The 20879-nt window shown below is 38.0% G+C and overlaps 1 protein-coding gene across 1 annotated transcript in view; it reads right to left on the reverse strand.

The window, feature by feature from the left end:
* Nucleotides 1-15922: 15922 nt before the first annotated feature.
* Nucleotides 15923-20879, reverse strand: part of LOC144970887 (transmembrane protein 26-like) — an 89405-nt gene continuing 84448 nt past the window's right edge. Inside the window, exons 4-5 of the mRNA XM_078911020.1 lie at nucleotides 19020-19229; nucleotides 15923-17883 (exon numbers count right to left, since the gene is read on the reverse strand). Of these exons, the coding sequence (XP_078767146.1) occupies nucleotides 17065-17883; nucleotides 19020-19229 (1029 nt within the window). The 3' untranslated portion in view covers nucleotides 15923-17064. The remainder of the gene's footprint in view (nucleotides 17884-19019; nucleotides 19230-20879) is intronic.

Consider the following 20879-nt stretch of genomic DNA (forward strand, 5'->3'; position numbering starts at 1 on the left):
GGGTCTATTCCAAGAGAAGACTGGAATAACCCAGGCGTCACAAATTGAGCTAGGGCGAGGTGACTTGCTCAAGGCCACACAGCGCAGCGGCGGGCGATCGAATTCGGTACTTTTTGGATACGAAGCAAAGACCGTACCGCTGAGCCACGCTGCCCCACTTCAATAAATAATATTTTTTTAAAAATGAAATGATTGCCAAAAGGGAGCTAAGTAGGAAAATTGATTGCACTCCTTTTCTCCTTACTCATTTCATCACTTAGCACATGCCAGCTGTGGCAGAATATTGTGGGGTTTTGTGTGTGTGTGTGTGTGTTTAGTGGCAAAATTGCTGGTAATTTTGATAGGGAATTATCCATCGGTAAGAAATTCCTATTGTTTTTGGTCCTAAATTCCTATTTACTGACGTTCTGATTCCACTTTTGGAATGTGAAGGGGTCGTCAGGTCTGGATATAACTGATGTTGGGACCAGTCTAAAATCTCTGCTATAACCGAGTCTGTTACGGCCGAATTTTAAGGGAAATAACCCAAATGTTAAACTGGATAATGAAACATCGGACTTCTTTAACATCGAGAAGGGAGTAAGATAAGGTTGCGTCTTATCACCGGACCTGTTTAACATATATAGTGAAATAATATTCAAAGAAATTGAAGATATGAAAGGCGTCGTCGTTGGAGGGCAGAATATGAATAGCATAAAGATACGCAGACGATATTACTCTGATGGCCTACTCTCCAGAACACGTGCAGAAAATTTTAGATATAGTGGTGTGCAAAAGTGAAGAGATGGGCCTAGAACTAAATATTAAGAAAACCGAATGCATGGTGGTCTCAAAGAATGACAACAACACGACCTTCCACTTGTCAAGCAAAGGAGAGACCGTCAAACAAGTAAAGAAATTTAAATATTTAGGCACTATCATCACCCATGACGCACGTGACATAGAGGATATAAAATAAAGAAAAGCAATAGCAAAAAACGTGTTCCATAAAATGCGGCCAGTTGTGTTAACAGTGGCGGTTCTAGCCTATTTACAGTGGTTGGGCAAAGATGATCCGGTCATATATATATATATATATATATATATATATATATATATATATATATATATATATATATATATATATATATATATATATATTATTTATTATTATTTATTTTTTTTAATTATAATTTTTTTTCCACCTTTAAAAAAAATATTTCAACCACAAATAATCACATTCACAATGAAATGACAATACCAGTAGATTTTAATTATTCCAAACGTAATCAAAAAATAATCACGAAAGAGAATACAACTAAAAACTAAAGCGACGAGACATAATGCGACAACACCTTGACAATAGAAGTCCATTTCGTTCACTCGAAAAATTAAAGAGATGCTTTAATCCCTCAACGGCGAGATTAATATTTCTGTTACATTACTGGTTTTCAGTAGTATGTAGTAACCTTAAAGTTTTCATCGAGAAGCAACAACAGCGATATGACTCGAGTTTCATTCAGAGCTGAAATTGCATCATTTTTACTGCTGTCTTGGTGGTTAGAATGATTGTGCCGGTGGTGGTAGTGGTTGGAATAGTGGTAGCGGTGGTGGTGGTGGTGGAGGAGGAGGAGGAAGACAAGGCGGTGAGGGAGGATGTAATTATGATAGTGGTTTTGGTGGTGCTGTTGGTTAGAATGATAGTTGTGGAGACGATTGTTGTACTTGTTGTTAATATTGTTGTTGGGTTTTTGTTGTTGTTAATGATGATGATGATGTATGATGATGACAACCACGATGTCGTCGACAATGATGGTTACCACCATACGATATTACAAAGTTTATTTAATCTTAGGCTTTCGCCAATAATTCACACAATACAATTAAGACAAAAGAATGTTATCAATCTCTCCTCATGCATTCGTTATACTATCACAATAACGACCGTGTTATCTTTACTCCTTCCCAATGCTATCTATACAAGAGTGCTATGCTCCTTCCCCAACCAACCCCTAGCTTCCCGCCTCTTCGTCGCGAACTATCTTATGTATGTATTAGCTTCAGGACGGGCAAGTACGGAATCTGCCCACCCTTCCTTTAAACGTCTTTATTTCCTCTATAACTTAGAATTCAACTCTCTCCTTACTCAGAAGAGTATTTCTCGTATACTAATTCAATTGTTGAGAAAACCAAAATGGTGGTTGTATTAATATTTATTTAGTCGTGACTTTTGAATAAAATGTTTTGTTTTATTAGAGGAAATACAATAGAAAATTACATTGTTTTGCAAAATTATTTAGTCTGGCAATAAAAATACAGCGGTAATTACTTTAAGAATAATAAAAAAAAGAACTAACAAATTAATTTGTTAAAAAAACAAAAACAAAAAACAACAAAAAACAAATAAGAAAACAATTTAAATAAATGAGTTTTGAGAAGTACTTAAAGAAAACGAGAAAAAAAAAAAGAAATAATTTAAATGGATAAACAAATATATAAAAACAACACAAATTAATACTAAATTGATATAATATTAGTAAGTTAATAAATTTAATTCAATACTGGAACCTTCCCAAAGTCATTACATCAATGGTACCAGCACAAGTAAGGCAATAAATAAGAAAAAGTTCGTTTGCCAAAAGCTCTATTCAGTGTTCACTGGTTATTAAGGTGGGCTCATTTGAATTAGCCCGACCTAGTACTAGAGAGGCCAGACAGCAAAAATCGGAGTTAGTTCACCGTCAGGCGACGTGACGATGAGATGACGATGTGGGCGGAGTGGAGTGGTTGAGGGAGGGGAGGGGGGGGGGGGGGGGTGTTGATAAAAAGAACAGGAGCGTATCCTGGTTTATGCATTACGGGGGGCATGGTCCTTCGCCATCTATCAAAAATACACACAAATTGATTTCAGTACGAATATCAAGTTTAAGTAGTAACTTTTGAAATTATCTAATTTAGATTAGATTATTTCGGACCTGGTAATACAGCTTATAACTTGAAAAAAAAACAGGCTGGTATTTGCCCACCCTGTCTATTATTACCAGCCGTCCCTGTGTGTTAAACAACAACCTAAACTTGAAGACCAGAATGAAAGTAGTAGAAACGTATGTCATAAGTACCCTTTTATACGGTTGTGAAACATGGACGCTTGACAAAGAATGTACGAGGAGGTTAGAGGCATTTGAGATGTGGGTATATAGAAGAATGTTGAGGGTATCATGGACAGACAGGTGTACGAACGAGGAAGTGTTGGAGAAGGTGCGAAAGGGAAGAATATTGATCGATAACATCAGAAAGAGGCACTTACGGTTTCTGGGACGTGTGGAGAAGAGACGGAAAAGAAAAGTTGGTAACATCTGGGATGATCGAAGGAAAGAGAGCTAGAGGAAGACAAAGAATGGCTTATCTAAATAACCTAAGAATGGCCAAATGTGACTTTAAAAGTAACACGGATTTCATGCGCACCGCAGAATCGTGATTCGTGGAGACAGTTGACCGGCAACGTGCTCAAGAGCGCAAGCCACGATGGATGATGAACCCAAATGACCTAAATCACCCTTTAAAACGAAGCACAATTAGTAGTAAGTTGCCTATACGCGCGCACACACACACACGCGCGCGCGCGCGCACGCACGCATACACAAGAGCATTCATAATCCAGACCAAGTCTAGCTTTCGGTTGCCTTTAGCTGTAGGCTTACCTGTCTACACGTAATGATCAACGTAATACAAAATCAGTAAATAGAATTAAATCCCGTTGAAGCCAACATCGTCGGATCAGAACAAATGGCGAATTACCCATTTTTTTTTTCAGAGAGACAACGCGACTAAAGGCCTGAGTAAGGTTAGAGAATGTGAATAAATTATGGTCTTTTCCAAGGACACGGCCAGGCACCGCTCAAAGTGGGTTTCGAACCCAGGACCTTCCGTTCCGGAAGCGAGTGTCATACAACAAGGCCACATCACCGCACCATTTATATATATATATATATATATATTATATATATATAATATATATATATATATATATATATATATATATTATTTCCATGCTTTTTTTATCCTACGTCCATAGCATTCCATTCAGTTTACACGTCTTCTAGCTACGCGTATAGCAATAGGATAATGTTTTCTTTTTAAAATAATTATTTATTTATTTATTCATCACCAGGAGCCGCCAATGTTCTAAAAGTAAGCTCCCTTCGTGCATCGGGGCCAAACTGGCGGATAACTGAAATGTTATCTGGCGAGATTTTATTATTGTTTAGAATAATGATAATAATATGTGTGAATGGAGTATTTACCGTTCTTAATTGGGAGAGGGGCTGAGCCAATAACCCGAATACAGGAAAACGTGAGACATCATAGTGATTGTGGCTCACCTTACATGCACATAATATGTGACCTTCCGTCTCAAAACGGTATCATGTTGGGATGGAATGAATCGGACCCCGAAAAGTGAATTTTATAAATAATGAATTATGAAAAATGAGACCTTGTTTTGCGCAGTGTCAGAAACAGTCTTTATTTTCAACTATAGAAGGATCGAAATAGACGCCACTCAGCTCTTTGTTATTGTTTTTTAGACAGCCATTCAGTTCTCACTAGATTATATTAATCAGATTATATACGTTTCAGGCAAGGAGGGCTTTAGGAATAGTTGTCCTTGGTTTCAGGTTAAATTTTGTTTTGTGTGTTGTCTATGTGGTCTAGTGGGATGACACTAGCTTTCGGATCGGAAGGTCCTGGGTTCGAGCCTCGCTCGGCACATAGTTGAGTCCTCGGAAAAGGCTCTTTACTCACATTCTCTCACCGTACTCAGCGTTGTCTCTGTCCGGAAAAAATGTAATATCGCCTAACAGGCGTCAAGTCCCGTCCTAAATGTTAAATGTCACTGTTGGCGAGGGACTCCGTTTAAAGCGCCTTGAGCACGTTTTGTGGATATTACGCTATATAAAAGCTCAATTTTATTTGGTACGTTATAGCCGACTGAGGAATGTTGTGAGCTATTTAGGTAAACGCATAGAATCAATAACGAAACGATGACAACCCCAAGTTGCCTGTTTGTGGATTTAAATTAACACTTCCAGCACTTAATTCATCCCGCTTTAAGACGATCGATTATATAGTTGCAGGTCTGATAACCGAACGCAACCATGGGCTTTATTTCACATTGTTGTAATGGACAGCATTTTGCTGTTGGTTTGAGAGTACAGTGTATTTCCACGCCTGAGTCGAATTGGGGGAAATGTGATTTACCACAAAGCCCGGGCTAGAGTTTGTTTGTAATTAATATCACTTAATATTACTGACCACTGTCAACATCGTTTGACATTTGTTACAAGGAACAAGGCGAGATTACCTACCGAGAAAAAAGTTATCAACTTATTATTATTATGAAATAGATATCAATAAATTTGACTGTCTCCAATTCGGCACAGAATCCGTAGGTATGCGCTGAGTATCACGAAATATTCCCTATCCATGACAAAAAGAGGGCGGAAAACAACAGAAGAGGACAGCTATGAGAGAGAGAGAGAGAGAGAGAGAGAGAGAGAGAGAGAGAGAGAGAGAGAGAGAGAGAGAAGCACAAAAAAGTTGATTTCCTTTTTGAGAAAGTACTTTGTGATAGACAGCAAGGGATTGTTTTTACTACCTACTCCTCATGAAATTACCACCAATAAAGAAGATCACTCGTGAATTTATATATGCAGATGATACAGACATAATCTTTGAATCAGAACATCAAGCGAAAATATACACGCCAATAATATCAACAACCCTAGAAGCATGGAATCTAAAAGTGAATCAATTCAAAATAGAATATACAAAAATCAACAGAAATTTAAATGAATTGAAAAATGTATGTAAACTAGGCAATTTGATCAACGAACTTGAAGACACCAGAAAACGAAAGATGCTGCCACCAATGCATTCAACCAACTCCAACATTTATGGAATAGAAATAACATAATCATTGAGATTAAACGAATACAGATTTACAAGACACTGATTATTCCGATATTGACATATAATTGTGGAACCTGGGGCCTCACCAAAAAAAAAGAACTTAGAAAGTCTCGATTCATACCACCGCAAACAATTACGTCGAGATTCATGGCAACAAATATGTAGGGAGACCACCAATATCAATAGTAACTACCCTGAACCAGGATCTCTCTCCATATCAGAAATTTCTGGATTTAGATGAGGCCGAATTAATCCCCGAAGAACTAAGAAATAGTGCAGTGCCCTCCGTACTAAAGTCACAACAAGATATTGACAGCCTCAAAACTCTGGCCCAGGACCGTGACCAATGGAAACAATTTACAACATGGATGGAGAGAGCAGCTTTTCTCATCGACTATGACTGAATCACACAATTCTCAGCAAGCGTCATTCGGACTGCGAGGCTTACTACTACTCCTCATGATGGCTCTGAATCGAAGGGCATTTATTTGCAGGTCTGATAACCCAGTTCATTTTAGTCTCATTGATGTAAAGGAAATCGCAAAAAGTGCCGCAAAATATTGTCCATTGCAACAATGTTAAACTAGGTTCATAATTGCGTTAGGATGTCAGACCTGCATATATGCACATGTTGCTCTAAACCTCTGACAAAGAGGCTGGCTTTTTCTCAAAACATAGTTTCCAATCATTGGAGTTATCTTTTTACAGCTGCAAACCTATGCACTTTCACTAGGGTCATGAGAGCAGCGTCCATCAAGTAATTTTGTCTTCATTAATGAGAACAACAATATGTGGCATTGTTGTTATATGGGTTGACATTCGCAATTTGAATCACCGCCTTGACGTATGTGATATACAGTGGTGGAGGCGTTTAAGTGCTTACCTAGCGGCAGAGGCTAACAGGTTGACCGTCACTAGACCATCCCGGAAAGCCAGCCGATTTCGGGCGCCTAGCGTCGGCTTGACGTGGTAAGTGCCAACTGAATGGTGATCACCCAGATATGAAGTGAATAGAAAAGTGCCAGAAGACAATAGAGAATAAAAATTTTTTCGCGACGGTGGTGGGGTTTGAACCTGCGACCTTATTGGTACGACAACTCCGCCTGGCAGGTGAGAGCGTGGCTCTACCGTGTGAGCTATCCACGAACACAAAAATATTCGTTTCAAACTCAAAGTCATTACTAGATCCCTCTCTCACCCACTTCTTGAGACCGCCGATTCGTTCGTACACCAACATCGCGAATAATTTTGACCAGCAGTTAAGCTTAATAGCCAATATTCTCAACACAAACATATAACATAGAAACGATTGAGACATTGAGTATGCTCCGGTGTATGGGGTGAATTTTTAATTCAGAAAAGTGAGTGGAGCAGGCACTTATGTTGGTAACAACCAGATATGAAGTGAATAGAAAAGTGCCAGAAGACAATAGAGAATAAAAATTTTTTCGCGGCGGTGGTGGGGTTTGAACCTGCGACCTTATTGGTACGACAACTCCGCCTGGCAGGTGAGAGCGTGGCTCTACCGTGTGAGCTATCCACGAACACAAAAATATTCGTTTCAAACTCAAAGTCATTACTAGATCCCTCTCTCACCCACTTCTTGAGACCGCCGATTCGTTCGTACACCAACATCGCGAATAATTTTGACCAGCAGTTAAGCTTAATAGCCAATATTCTCAACACAAACATATAACATAGAAACGATTGAGACATTGAGTATGCTCCGGTGTATGGGGTGAATTTTTAATTCAGAAAAGTGAGTGGAGCAGGCACTTATGTTGGTAACAACCAGATATGAAGTGAATAGAAAAGTGCCAGAAGACAATAGAGAATAAAAATTTTTTTCGCGGCGGTGGTGGGGTTTGAACCTGCGACCTTATCGGTACGACAACTCCGCCTGGCAGGTGAGAGCGTGGCTCTACCGTGTGAGCTATCCACGAACACAAAAATATTCGTTTCAAACTCAAAGTCATTACTAGATCCCTCTCTCACCCACTTCTTGAGACCGCCGATTCGTTCGTACACCAACATCGCGAATAATTTTGACCAGCAGTTAAGCTTAATAGCCAATATTCTCAACACAAACATATAACATAGAAACGATTGAGACATTGAGTATGCTCCGGTGTATGGGGTGAATTTTTAATTCAGAAAAGTGAGTGGAGCAGGCACTTATGTTGGTAACAACCAGATATGAAGTGAATAGAAAAGTGCCAGAAGACAATAGAGAATAAAAATTTTTTCGCGGCGGTGGTGGGGTTTGAACCTGCGACCTTATTGGTACGACAACTCCGCCTGGCAGGTGAGAGCGTGGCTCTACCGTGTGAGCTATCCACGAACACAAAAATATTCGTTTCAAACTCAAAGTCATTACTAGATCCCTCTCTCACCCACTTCTTGAGACCGCCGATTCGTTCGTACACCAACATCGCGAATAATTTTGACCAGCAGTTAAGCTTAATAGCCAATATTCTCACACCAAACATATAACATAGAAACGATTGAGACATTGAGTATGCTCCGGTGTATGGGGTGAATTTTTAATTCAGAAAAGTGAGTGGAGCAGGCACTTATGTTGGTAACAACCAGATATGAAGTGAATAGAAAAGTGCCAGAAGACAATAGAGAATAAAAACCCGGCGCCCGAATAGGTTCTCAACCCCATACCCGGGCATTCGTCCATCCGGTAAGCCGCTTCACGACCAGCGCTTACCGGAGGTCTAGCTAGCCACCGCTAGCCGGACACCCCTCCATTCTGTTATCCCACCCAAAATAGCCCCAACCAAAAGCGGTAAGGCGGACCAATGGCAAGCGCATGTCCAGCCGCAAGGCGAGGATTGCGGCTACATCCATGGAGCTCTGTGTTTGCGGGCCAGGTCGTGCTGGAGATACGGCTCCCGTGGGGACAGAGAGTACGTGTCCCAAATGGCAGCAATGAAAGGGTCATGGGCGGGGGGGGGGGGGGGTCAATGGCCCGATGAACCGAGAGCGCGCGGCACCTCCTCTCTGGAAGGAGATCTAGATGTGAGAACTTGGCACCTTCTTGAGGGTGAGAGGTGTCCGTGACTCGGACCAACGGTGCAGCCGGAGTGGGAACCAAGCCTCCTAGCAGGTAGGAGAAAACTCCTGGCAGGTAGGAATAATTGGAACCAGACGACCTCCGCCGCGTAAACGAGCAGAGCTTCGACCGCTGACGTGGTTGGGAAGGTTTAGACCGTTGCATCCTGCCTGATCGCCGGTGCAAACACAGGCTGGGCTCTGCATCCAGGTCCGCAAAAGACCGCATATTGGCACCCGTGTTGTAAGACAATACGCCCTTGTGCTGTTTGAGACTTAAGCCGGGTGTGCCGAATATTTTTCCACTCGCGGGGATCGTATATGGGTGGCGGAGATCCGATGTAAGGTCTGGCTGACTATGTGGAAAAATCGGGATAATAAGGGTGTGGGTAGTGGGAGCCAATAGCCGCTGCTGCCATTGGACCGGTAGGCTAGGACCTTGGTACGAATCCCGCTGTGGGGGAGGGGGACAAAGCTGAGTCCTTTGGAGAGAAAAAAAGGCTTTGAACATTAAATGGATATAATGCTATATAAAAGCTTATGTTTTTAAAATACCAGAGTGACAAATTTGGGAGCAGGTCACTGGTGTAAGATAAAGATCTGAAAAAGTGTTCATGTAGCAGTGCCCTACAAAGCAAGAAAGAAAACTACATGAAAAAAACTATCCCGAAAAATCAGGCCCCGTCAACTGGGGATTGAACCTCAGACTTCCTGATTTCCGGTCAAACGTGCTAAAATTTGTGGTGCAATGGAAGCACGTCTGATCGACGATCAAGATTCAAGAGGTCTGAGGTTCGATCCCTAGTCGACACGGCCTGATTTTTATTTTTTTTTAAATTAAAAAAAATGTTTTTTTTTTCTTTTATTTTTCTGTCTTGCTTTGACACTGTTATATACACACGTTTTCAAAAGTTTTAAAAATGAAAGTTTCAAAATTAGAGCAAAATCAACCTCTCATTGGAATGAGGTAAGAAAATGTGACACAACGTCGCAACACGGTATTGTGTATGTCGTTACGAACGAGTTGCTGGAAATTAAGTTAATAGCTACAAATATATTTTTTTAAAATCGGTATGGAGAAGTGCCAGATGGAGACAGAATAAAAAAATTACGGATTCAGCTAGATGGATAGCTCGGTAGGGTTGTGCGACCGCTCGCTGTCCCCCCCTCTCTCTCTCTCTCTCTCTCTCTCTCTCTCTCTCCCGCCCCCACTCCGCAAATTTCCTAATCTTGACCATTTTGATATTACACTCGATTTCATCCTATTCCATTACAACACATACCAGACTGACACAATAGGTCATATAGAATGTAGTTTATATTCTCAGTTTTTTTTATTCCTTGTAAATATTTGTCAACATTTGTAATTAAAGGTCGGTGGTTGCACCAATGAAAATGACCACGACATATTTGGAATTTCTGGCCTAGCTAAATTAATGTAGAATGATAATTTGATGTTTGATGAAAATTATACAATATTTAAAAAATGTGTAAGTATTATAGACATAGATATTGTTGTTTTCAGTTGTCCTGTTTCAAACGTATTTTGTTTGGTGATATACAATTGAAGGAGACCATGGGATACACAATCCAGTGTAGAATATTCTCAACGATATCACAATATAAAAAGTTCTATAAATCCATTTGCAAACATAAACTCTTAAAAGCTTGGTCAATAGTTGAGTTCTGGAGGGATTTCACATTTCTTTATAAAATATTTAAAAAGAAATAGAGTTATTGTAACTTTACGTTTCGGCTCACCTGATATCAACTGAAATCAGGAAACAAAAAAAAACAACAAAAAAACAAAAAAGAGTATAAATAGTTTCGAGTTAAAAATTACTAATTATTAACGACCTCGTCTATTTCTTCTCGCTTCCATTTTGTCATTGTGACGGCTCTGAATCAAGAAATCCAGTTCACGTTGACCCATTCTTCCTTTAGATCTCGATCTAGTCTGTGGACGAGTCTTACTTGCCGACTTTTTTAGCCGCATTCCTCGTCTCTTGAATGGTTTGTTAACCGTCCACTTTATGCGACGTCTGTTTTTAGCCATTCTACCACGACGCCTTTTTCCTCGGGTGGGATTTTCCTCTTTTGCAATGTCTGCTGGTCTCCCGTAAATACCTTTAACGTAATTACCATGAATTTGGTTGATGTTGAGTGGATCGTCCATTGAGTCATTTTCAAATTTCTCTACACATTTATTGAAAGATGTTGGGTTCTCATTAATTATATGATCTCTATCTGTTTGTGGTGACCATATCGGGAGCTTAAGACGTTTTTCCCGACTATTTTCGCCAGGACTCGTGTAGCGTTTGACCCGTCGAACTTTGACAACTTTGAGGTCAGGTCTCTCAGAGGCGTACTTACTCTTTTTCATTGCCATACGGTCACGCCCGGTGCTATGGGTTTGGCGCTTCGGTTCTCGCGATTTACGCCGGGTTCTTTGTTTGCGTTTTCTGTGCCTCCCGTAATTCTTCGTCTTCGATCCACCTGCTTTTTCGGGTAATCCAATTTTGTGTCCCGAGTGCTGTTTTGAAGCCTTTACACGCGCGACATGCTTCATACGCCATATCCTTTTCAGCAAACCCAACGGTGTTTCCCTATCTTTAGGCTGTTGATTGTTGTTGGCGTTAGTTGTAGAGATTGTACTCCCTTTGCTTCTAAAGGATAAGTCTTCTTTCCATAAACGTTGTGCCTTTTTGCTGGCTTTTCTTTGGAGGTGTTTACGACATGAACCGTTCTTTGGTCCCTTTTTACAATCAAGTTCTTGCGTATTTCGCTTCCCCTTCTTTACAGCACTCTTAAAAGAGGTAAGAAAACTTGGCAAAAACCTCTCTAAACCAAAAATCATATCTGTTGTTTGTAAAGTTATCCAGAAAACAGTAAAAACAGTATCATTTAAGAACCAATATGCCTTTATGTCTCTTTGTGATTTTGGAGTTGATTGAAATCCTGATTTGAAGACAACATGAAAACTCACTTTTTGAGCTGAGATTAATACTTGGCGTGAGTGTGATGTTTACCAGTTGTTGATGGGAACAGTTTGATATGATTTTTATTGTAATGATGAATTATAAAGTTTGTACACAAATTCTTAAAATGCTTGGATACTAAATGTTTCGTTTCCTAATAGTGTATTTTGGTGCGCATTTCTTGTTTAAAGTTTGACCTCCTGTATTACGGTGAGAAAGTTTATACATAGATGTCTGGGTAGTTATACTAGAAAATAAGTTATAGGCTTGTTTTAAGATTGTTGTGAGGAACAATACTTCGCGTTGGTTTGAAAGTAATTTCATTACAGCAATGAGACAATTTGGGTAATCAGACTAATGAGTAGACGGCGATCAGAATGGATAGACAGGGAGATAAAAACTTCACATAAATAAATCTTTCATTGCATAGACCAGTAACATCATACACACACACTCACCAAGTAAAACGTGTACATACATAAACTCTAGCACAAACACACACGCACACATAGACACACACACACATATATATATATATATATGGGCAAAAGCTGGATGTGCAGAATTAAACATTTCGGACTTTCCACCCCAAGAAAACCGATTGGTATCGAACCAGGTTGAGTCAATTATTATTCTTTACTGTCAATCCACCGATCTGGGCGGAATAAGTTACTTTTTTTTAAAACCCTCTCTATCAATCCAACAGTGGGTTGAATTAATTACTTTTCTTAACCCCTTATCAACCCAACAATGAAAATGTTGCTGCTTGAAGCGCGAAGGAATAAATATAGAGAAGTATTGAATTATAAGATTCAATTTAATAGACGAAGACATATACTGTGGACGTTTCGGGCTTCCCTTTGTTCAACAAAACACTGAGGACGAATGAGATTCATCGTGTTTTGTTGATTAAGGGGAAACCCGAAACGTCCACTGTATCTGTCTTCGTCTAATAAAATGAAGCTTACAATTCAATACTGATATTCATATTATTCACCCAACAGTGATTTGGTAGCTTGCTCAACTGGATCTGATGGAACGATAGACTTTTTACCGATCTATCGAGTGGGCGAGGAATTTTAACTAGAGAGCCTGGGCTAGTCTCGGACTCCATTGGCTGTATGACTCCAAAGGACTACTTTCCAAGAATTGTAAAAAAAAAACAAAAAAAAAAACAAACAAACAAACAAAAAAAAAGTCATCTTTTATATAGTGCAATATCCACTAAACGTGCTCAAAGCGCTTTAACCAACAACATCACTTAAACACGCGGGACGATAGAACGATAAACAAGAAGAAAATATATCTTGGAATTAATGTAATTATGACATTTAATGTATCACATGCACTGTAGATTACTACAACAGTTAGATGGTGCGTTCCATTGCTTCAATAAGGATGATGAACAACAAAACATGAGTCATTCTAATGAACATTGATTGGTAAAAATAATGATGAACAAATTGATGAATAAATAAATAGATATAAATGAACGACGATGTAACAAATTATAAAATGAATAATTCTAAAGACATTAACATTTCTTTTGGTCGCATGAATAGTCACAAGAATGATTGGTTCGATTTTCATTTATTGATTAACTCGTTCATTTCATTTTTATGGATGACTGGAAAGATTATGGATGATTGATTGATTGAATTGGTGGAGGAATGAACGATTAATGATAAATCAATGAATGAACATATGACGATAAATTAAACGCATTAAATAAATACAGCAATTGAATTTCTCATGCTCACTTAAATATGTAGTCGAAGTAATATCCAACTAAATGATAATTACATAACTGGATTGTTGGGAATATTATGTTTCCCATCGAATCAAGCTGGTGGTTTATAGGGAGGGTGGTGAAATTTTGTGTTTATGAGCATTATGAAACTATGATATCCATACTCCTGAATAAATCAAAAAAGGTCTGAAAAAGTGTGTATGAAGCAGTGCCAGAAAAGCAGATAGAAAAATACAAATCATCTCTTATAATTAGCCTGCTTCGACTGGCGTTTGATTGTTACTTTGATAATACAAAATTAACTTATTGAAAATCTCATAACTTTATTTATATAGTCAATTTTCAGTATCTTCGACATAATACCGTTTAAAGCCAATGAATCACGCAAAATGAGTAAATAAATAAATAGATAAATAAATAAATAATGAATCACTGTATGAATGAATACAAGCATAAATGATTGGATAAATGAATGAATTAATGAATGCAATATGAAAATGTAATGTATGATGAATAAATATATTACATGAATATAAAGGAATGAACAAATTAATCATAATGTAGTAACGAATATGTCACCATAAAACTGATCCATGGATACTCATTATAAAAACGATTTGCAGTTTAAATCAAGTGGATACTACCATGAAATACAATCACGTCGATAATAGTATTGAATTTCAAACGATACAAATGGATACTGACTGGCATAGATTATAAAACTGAAATCAAAGCATTTGATGGTGTAACCAAATAATTGGATCGTTTGAGTCTGTAAATAGCGGAGAAGTCACGAATATTCATGGTTTTCAATGGTTTCAAGCCGGTTGGTGGAACTTCCGTCGTTAAACATTGCTATTGATTTATTTCATTTAAATGATGTTGATCAATCCACTGGGCTTCTAGTCACACCCAGACATGGTTCTAGTCTGCCTTTTTAAAAATTCTCTTTCATTTTCGTTATTGTTCTGGAATCCTTGCCCAATTAACAATGAATGGGTAACTGGGTTTAATACGAGACGTGACAAAAGTCTCATAATAACTAACCTGACAGCAGACAGTTTCTTGATAATCAATAATTGGGATAAATTCCGGTTCCAATGGCCCGGTGGCTCTGATGAAATAGGGTTGAATTTAAAGATAGAAGACAAAAATCAAGAACATTTTTTTGGTGTGAATTATTGATCCTTTTGTTAATATCACCTTCCTCATCACAAATTAAAGCCTATTTAGAATATAACTACACTTCATAGCCATCCATATTTACATACTGGCATGATGTCGCAAATTTACACATACTCTCTCCCTCCCTCCTCCCCTCTCTCTCTCTCTCTCTCTCTCTCTCTCTCTCTCTCTCTCTCTCTCTCTCTCTCTTTCTCTCTCTCTCTCTCTCTCTCTCTCTCTCTCTCTGTGTGTGTGTCACATATGCATGCAATAAAACAAATTCTCATTCTTTGTCAAGAGCAATATGTATAATAATATCATTGTGTAATAAAAGCATAAAAACACGCACCCATCTAATCTTTAAGTTGGTCGAATGCAGCAGAATTTAATATCCGATAACAACATAGTCCTCGTCAACGTCCACCACCTTTATGAAAGAAGTAGATACACATTACCAAAAAGCAAATTTTGTTAATAACCAATATCAACGCATATTTGAGTCAAAAATAGATTTCTCAATCCCATCAAAGAACGCCCCATCTAAAATCCAATGTTTTTATAATAAAATAACTTTCGGGCCATCCCGTTATTTGAATCACCGGTTGGAAGCTTTTCACTTTGAATTAAATCTATTCGTGTTTTTTTTGTTGTTTTTTTAATATCAAAATAATCACTAGGAAAAGATAACAGGATACTGAATTCAGTTATTAAAATCTGGAGACGTGTATTAGAAACAATGTCAGAGAAAACAGAAAAAAAAAATCTGACAAATATCATCCCAGAAATCAGCCTGCCCAGACTGGATGGGGGAAAGAATCTCTTATTCCTGATCAGGAGGTCAGAAAATTGAATGGAGCAGGCACTTATGTTGATAATAATAAGAAATGAAGTGAGTAGGAAAGTGCCAGAACACAACAGAGAATAACATTTTCGTGGCGGCGATGGGGGGGGGGGGGGGGTCGAACCCGCGACCTTACTGCTACGACAACTCCAGGCGGAGTTGTCGTTTTTATTCTCTGTTGTCTTCTAGCACTTTCCTACTCACTTCATTTCTTGTTATGATCAGGAGGTCTGAGGTCGAATCCCGTCGAGGCGGGCTGACTTTTTGGGATGTTTTTTTTTCTTCTTACGCGTTTCTCTCTGATTTGTCTGACACTTTTTCAAACACAATCTCTTCAGATGTGTATCCTACACAACCTAATTTTTGATATTTTCAAATTAAAGCAAATTGTACGTAGAATAGATCAATAAACTTTAGGATTGGTTGCGGGACCTGATGAGGTTATAAACCAGATGAATTGATTTAATAGAACTTTGAACACGATTATACAGAATCGAAAAGGGTCATGTTTGGAATACAAGCTGAGCTAAACTTAATGAAATAATGATATGAGAAATTTCTAATTTGAGAGAATAAAAAAAAAAATAGGCGATGATGTTTCTTTGAACATCGATATTAAAAGATATGATCCAACAATCAAGTACACAGGCATGAGACGCGAGAGTCAGTCTTCCCATAATTGAATCATGTGCGTCAAGGGTCAAAAGAATGCAAGATCTGTTGTCTATTGAAGCTAGGTTTTCTTCGTGGTTAGAAGATGTGACCCGCCGCCTCAATTGGTATTTTGGCGGGGTAAACAAGATGAAGAATAGTGAATTTAAAGTTGATCAGAAATATCACATTTTACATTTCAGCACTTGATACTCTTTATTCTATACTTGAAATAAAACAAGAAATTATATTTGCAAAAGTTTCGCATTTCTGGCCATAAATTCAATTTTCATCATATAAACCGTTACGATACAATACCGTTTTGAGGCGACGGGTCATATTTGAACGACAATATAAACAATTAGATGTCTCAGAAATAACTGGGTAATGATTAGATTTTAACGAGACGAATTGCACGAAATGCTCCAATCCAGTAATAATATTATAGTCTTCACAGGATCAGAAATCACAGAATTTGGAACATTAATAATTATACAAGTCACAACAAGCATCGTATGTATCCAGTTTTCACGTTTTGGTGAAAACGTGTCGTCTTTGTGCCCATCTTGATAAAATACGATGTATGATCAACATACGCATACTACATACACATCATTGCCAGCTTATGGCATTAAATAATTGTTTGTACCGAAACTGTGTCAACAGCACTTTCAAACTGGTGAATTTCCACAGAGAGAGGAACGGGTAGAGTGTAAAGACAAATTCAAATTGAAACTGTCAGTGTGAATGGGGGAATCACCGCCAGCGCTACCAGCACTTCTTGCACCAGAGCATCCTACACAACTACTAACACATCCACGGTCTCTTCCACAGCTACCACCACTGCCACCAGTGGCACCACGTGTCAAGCCTCTAGAACTGTTGTTGATGCTGTGTCTTACTGGCGAGCTACCACCTTGTTGCCTCACGTCGTAGATGTTAATACAAGAATTGTAAGGTTTGATGAGTCTTATTCTACTCCCAGGATTGCTGCACGTGCTTATTGTGTTGCATGTGCTGAGTGAGAGCGTATCGGGTTGTTTGTGTTTACGTCTCTTTCTATCATTGTGATTGCTGGAAAGCGAGGGAGAAGAATCAAATTTGGGAAGCATATAAGCTGCATCTGGGTTCTCTGCCGCTCTCCTTCTTTCGATTTGAACAACGATAAGACGGTAAACGAGGAGGATGATGACAATTGTGTTTTTGCATGTGAAGAACATATTTGTGTAGCTGAGTACGCGATATTTGATGATGAGTAACATACGTAATACAAGGAAAGGTAAGTCTTGTAACAATATGGAGACAGTGATTCCATAAACATCTGAGTCACAGCAGCCATTTTTATCGGCGAGGTGCTGATTGTTTTTGTGTGGTACGAGTCTTGTACGATCTCTTCTGACACGAGATGCTGTGAGAACCAACGAGAATTGGATGAGACTGAGTGACCATATACCCATGATGACAATACAGATCAATCGGTTGTTTCGTACCTGTTTGTTGAAAAGAGTAAAGATTTTTTAAAAAATATTTGTTGACACTAGATTTCATGATATGCACAAAGCAATAAATAAACAATTATGAATATTAAAGCTTTAAAAAAGACCAAAATACCAGACACCGACTGTTTCAGGCTGAAAACACTTCTTCAGCCAACAACAACAAAATTAAGCATAAATAAATTACTTTTAAAAAAGTCAGATAGACATCCGTATGCACAGTGCAAGAAACATACAGTTACATTTACAATGGCTTCAAATCAAGGTTTAGGAAAAAATATACAAAGCGAAACAAAAAATAATTGCCACGATAAAAATTAATTAATCTGAGATCATTTTCAAATCCACTCAAATAAATAGTCTCATGTTCAATTCGTTTTCAATTTAATCCCCATGAAGATTTATCTCACAACAATAAGATGTCCAACCTGAAATAATGGGTGTCCAGATTTTGAAAGAAAACAAAAACAAATTTCTCAAAAGACTGATCTTTTGCCTTGACTTTCCTTAAACCTGGACTTTAATTGCATGGATTTGTAGAAGTCAGATGGAGGCAGGTTTGAAATATGGGCTGGATAAGGAAGAATTTTATATCATCTTCCCAAAGCACACCAATACTGATGAAGAGCGCAGTTTCCGTGTGCTATATTTTGTTCTTTTTTTTTTAAGCTGTTATACATACATATATACATCTTTTTGAAGATTTGCTTTTGTTAGCTCTTCAATTAGGCAAACATCAATTCATTTATGCATATATTCATTTTCATTTATTATTTAAACGTTGATAAAGATAAGCAGACATTCCATAAATTTTTATTTCAAAACTCACGATATCAGTGTGAGCTTTGCTTCGTACCCGAAAGGTACTGAGTTCGACTACCCGCCGCGCTGTCGGACCACGAGAAACAGCGGTCAAATAAGTTTGTCAAAATCTTTTCATAATTTCTGGAAGTCAGACGGAGGCAGATCTGAAATATGGGCTGTATAAGGAAGCATTTTATTTTAAAGCGATGAAGCATTTTATATCATGTGCCAAAGAACACCGATAATGATGAAGAGCGCAGACTGAACATTTATGAATTTCCTTTATTAAAAACAAGACCATTATTATAAATTTAAAAAGGCCTCACCTCATCTTCCTTGAAAGCTTCAAAAAATTCAACAATATCAGCGGCCGTGCCGATGTAGACAAGAAGTAGCTGAGACAACTGGTCATGGGTCAGTTTCCCCTTGGGTAAGAACCATCGGCCCATTATCAGGATCAGCAACAGGATTTGTTCCAGGGTTCGAATCCATTGGTCAGCGGTCAACTGGATGGGAATCTTTATTTCTATCCTGACCTGTAGAAACGAAGAAATGTTTTAAAAATTACAAACCGGTTTATTTCATAAATTTTTGTTCAGTATTATGAAAATAGAATTTCATTTTATTTATTAAAAATACCAGCACCTATTCCTTTCTACGAACGGAGACGGGGAGGGCTAAGCTACCTGATTTGTGAAACACATTTCGCGCATTGACTATAAAAACGTGAACTGGGATCGAAACGTTTTCAACTCATTATAGATCTAGAGTTTGGAATCTAGATAGAAAAGTGAACTGAGACCCAAATGTTTTCAACTCAATATAGATCTATAAGTTTAGAGTCTAGACTTCGTTAAGACATCTAAGACATCTAAATCTAGAAATTTTAGCTTCTACCTAATTATTAGGTCATTCATGCTAGGATTGATTCTTGATCTAGAAAACTGACCTGGAATATATGGGTTTAGAATCAAGATTTCATAAAAATAATGTCCTTGGTCTCCTTTCTTAAGTACCTCTTTTACGCTTTCAGATTTCTTTAGGCATTTGTACGTTCAATGGTGGTGCAGCTCATTGAAGTGACTTTAAAGTGGCCGCAAGTGGAGGAAGTCGTCGTTTTGATGGTAACTCATCATTTTAAAAATTATTTTTCGTTTATAATTTAATTTAGTGTTTTTATTAAAATTGTGAAGAAACCAAACATTTTGAAAAATCACATAGATCTAGTTACCGCTCCCATCGTTTTGTCGTTCCCAATCAACAATCCACTTGGTTTCTTAGTATTTGTATTTTTAGAGCTAGATTGTTTTGGGGCTTAGCTCCATTATAATGAGAAAAAATAAGAGAAAAAAAGGATAAAACAAGAAACATGCATAAGAGAATAACGGAAACGATGGAAAGGAATAAGTTATTTTTGTTGTGATTGTTGATAATGATGAGGGTTTCTTGTTGTTGCTGTCATTGTTGTTGTTGTTGTTGTTGTTGTTGTTGTTCTTCTTCTTCTTCTTCTTCTTCTTCTTCTTCTTCTTCTTCTTCTTCTTCTTCTTCTTCTCGTTTTCTTCTTCTTCTTCTTCTTCTTCTTCTTCTTCTTCTTCTTCTTCTTCTTCTTCTTCTTCTTCTTCTTCTTCTTCTTCTTCTTCTTCTTCTTCTTCTTCTTCTTCTTCTTCTTCTTCTTCTCGTTTTCTTCTTCTTCTTCTTCTTCTTCTTCTCCCTTTTCTTCATTTTCCTCTTTATGAATCTCAATCTTCCAACTTAGTAAGATCGAGTATTGATACCGATAGCATTATTTTCAACCATTAAACAACGAGATTTTCTTACAAACTATGTTCTCTCTTAATCTATCTGTATGTCAGAGAAGACCCAATCGTTGTCAATAAGAGATCAGTTAAAATGACGAGACATGGGGTTAATTGAAGCCAAAGTCACATCTCTGTTACTGCTTTGCTGGTGAAAACGAGGAGATCTGGTGTCAAATAGAGTAAATATTATGAACACCCTCTCTATAAGGAAGAAAAGTTCACGCATCAACTTTATGCAGTATATGAAAAAAAAACGTCGTTAGAATTTTGGTCAGATAACTCGTCCTTCAATAATCGATCGATTAAAATGACACTGATCTTGTCAAAAAGTCTCAACTTAGCACTTTGTGGTTTGAGAGTTTTTGCCAAGATGAGGGTCATTTTAAT

Source organism: Berghia stephanieae, chromosome 4 (genome assembly GCF_034508935.2).
Source record: "Berghia stephanieae isolate SIO BIC M18660-M18661 chromosome 4, UCSD_Bste_1.3, whole genome shotgun sequence".
NCBI classification, from domain to species: domain Eukaryota; kingdom Metazoa; phylum Mollusca; class Gastropoda; order Nudibranchia; family Aeolidiidae; genus Berghia; species Berghia stephanieae.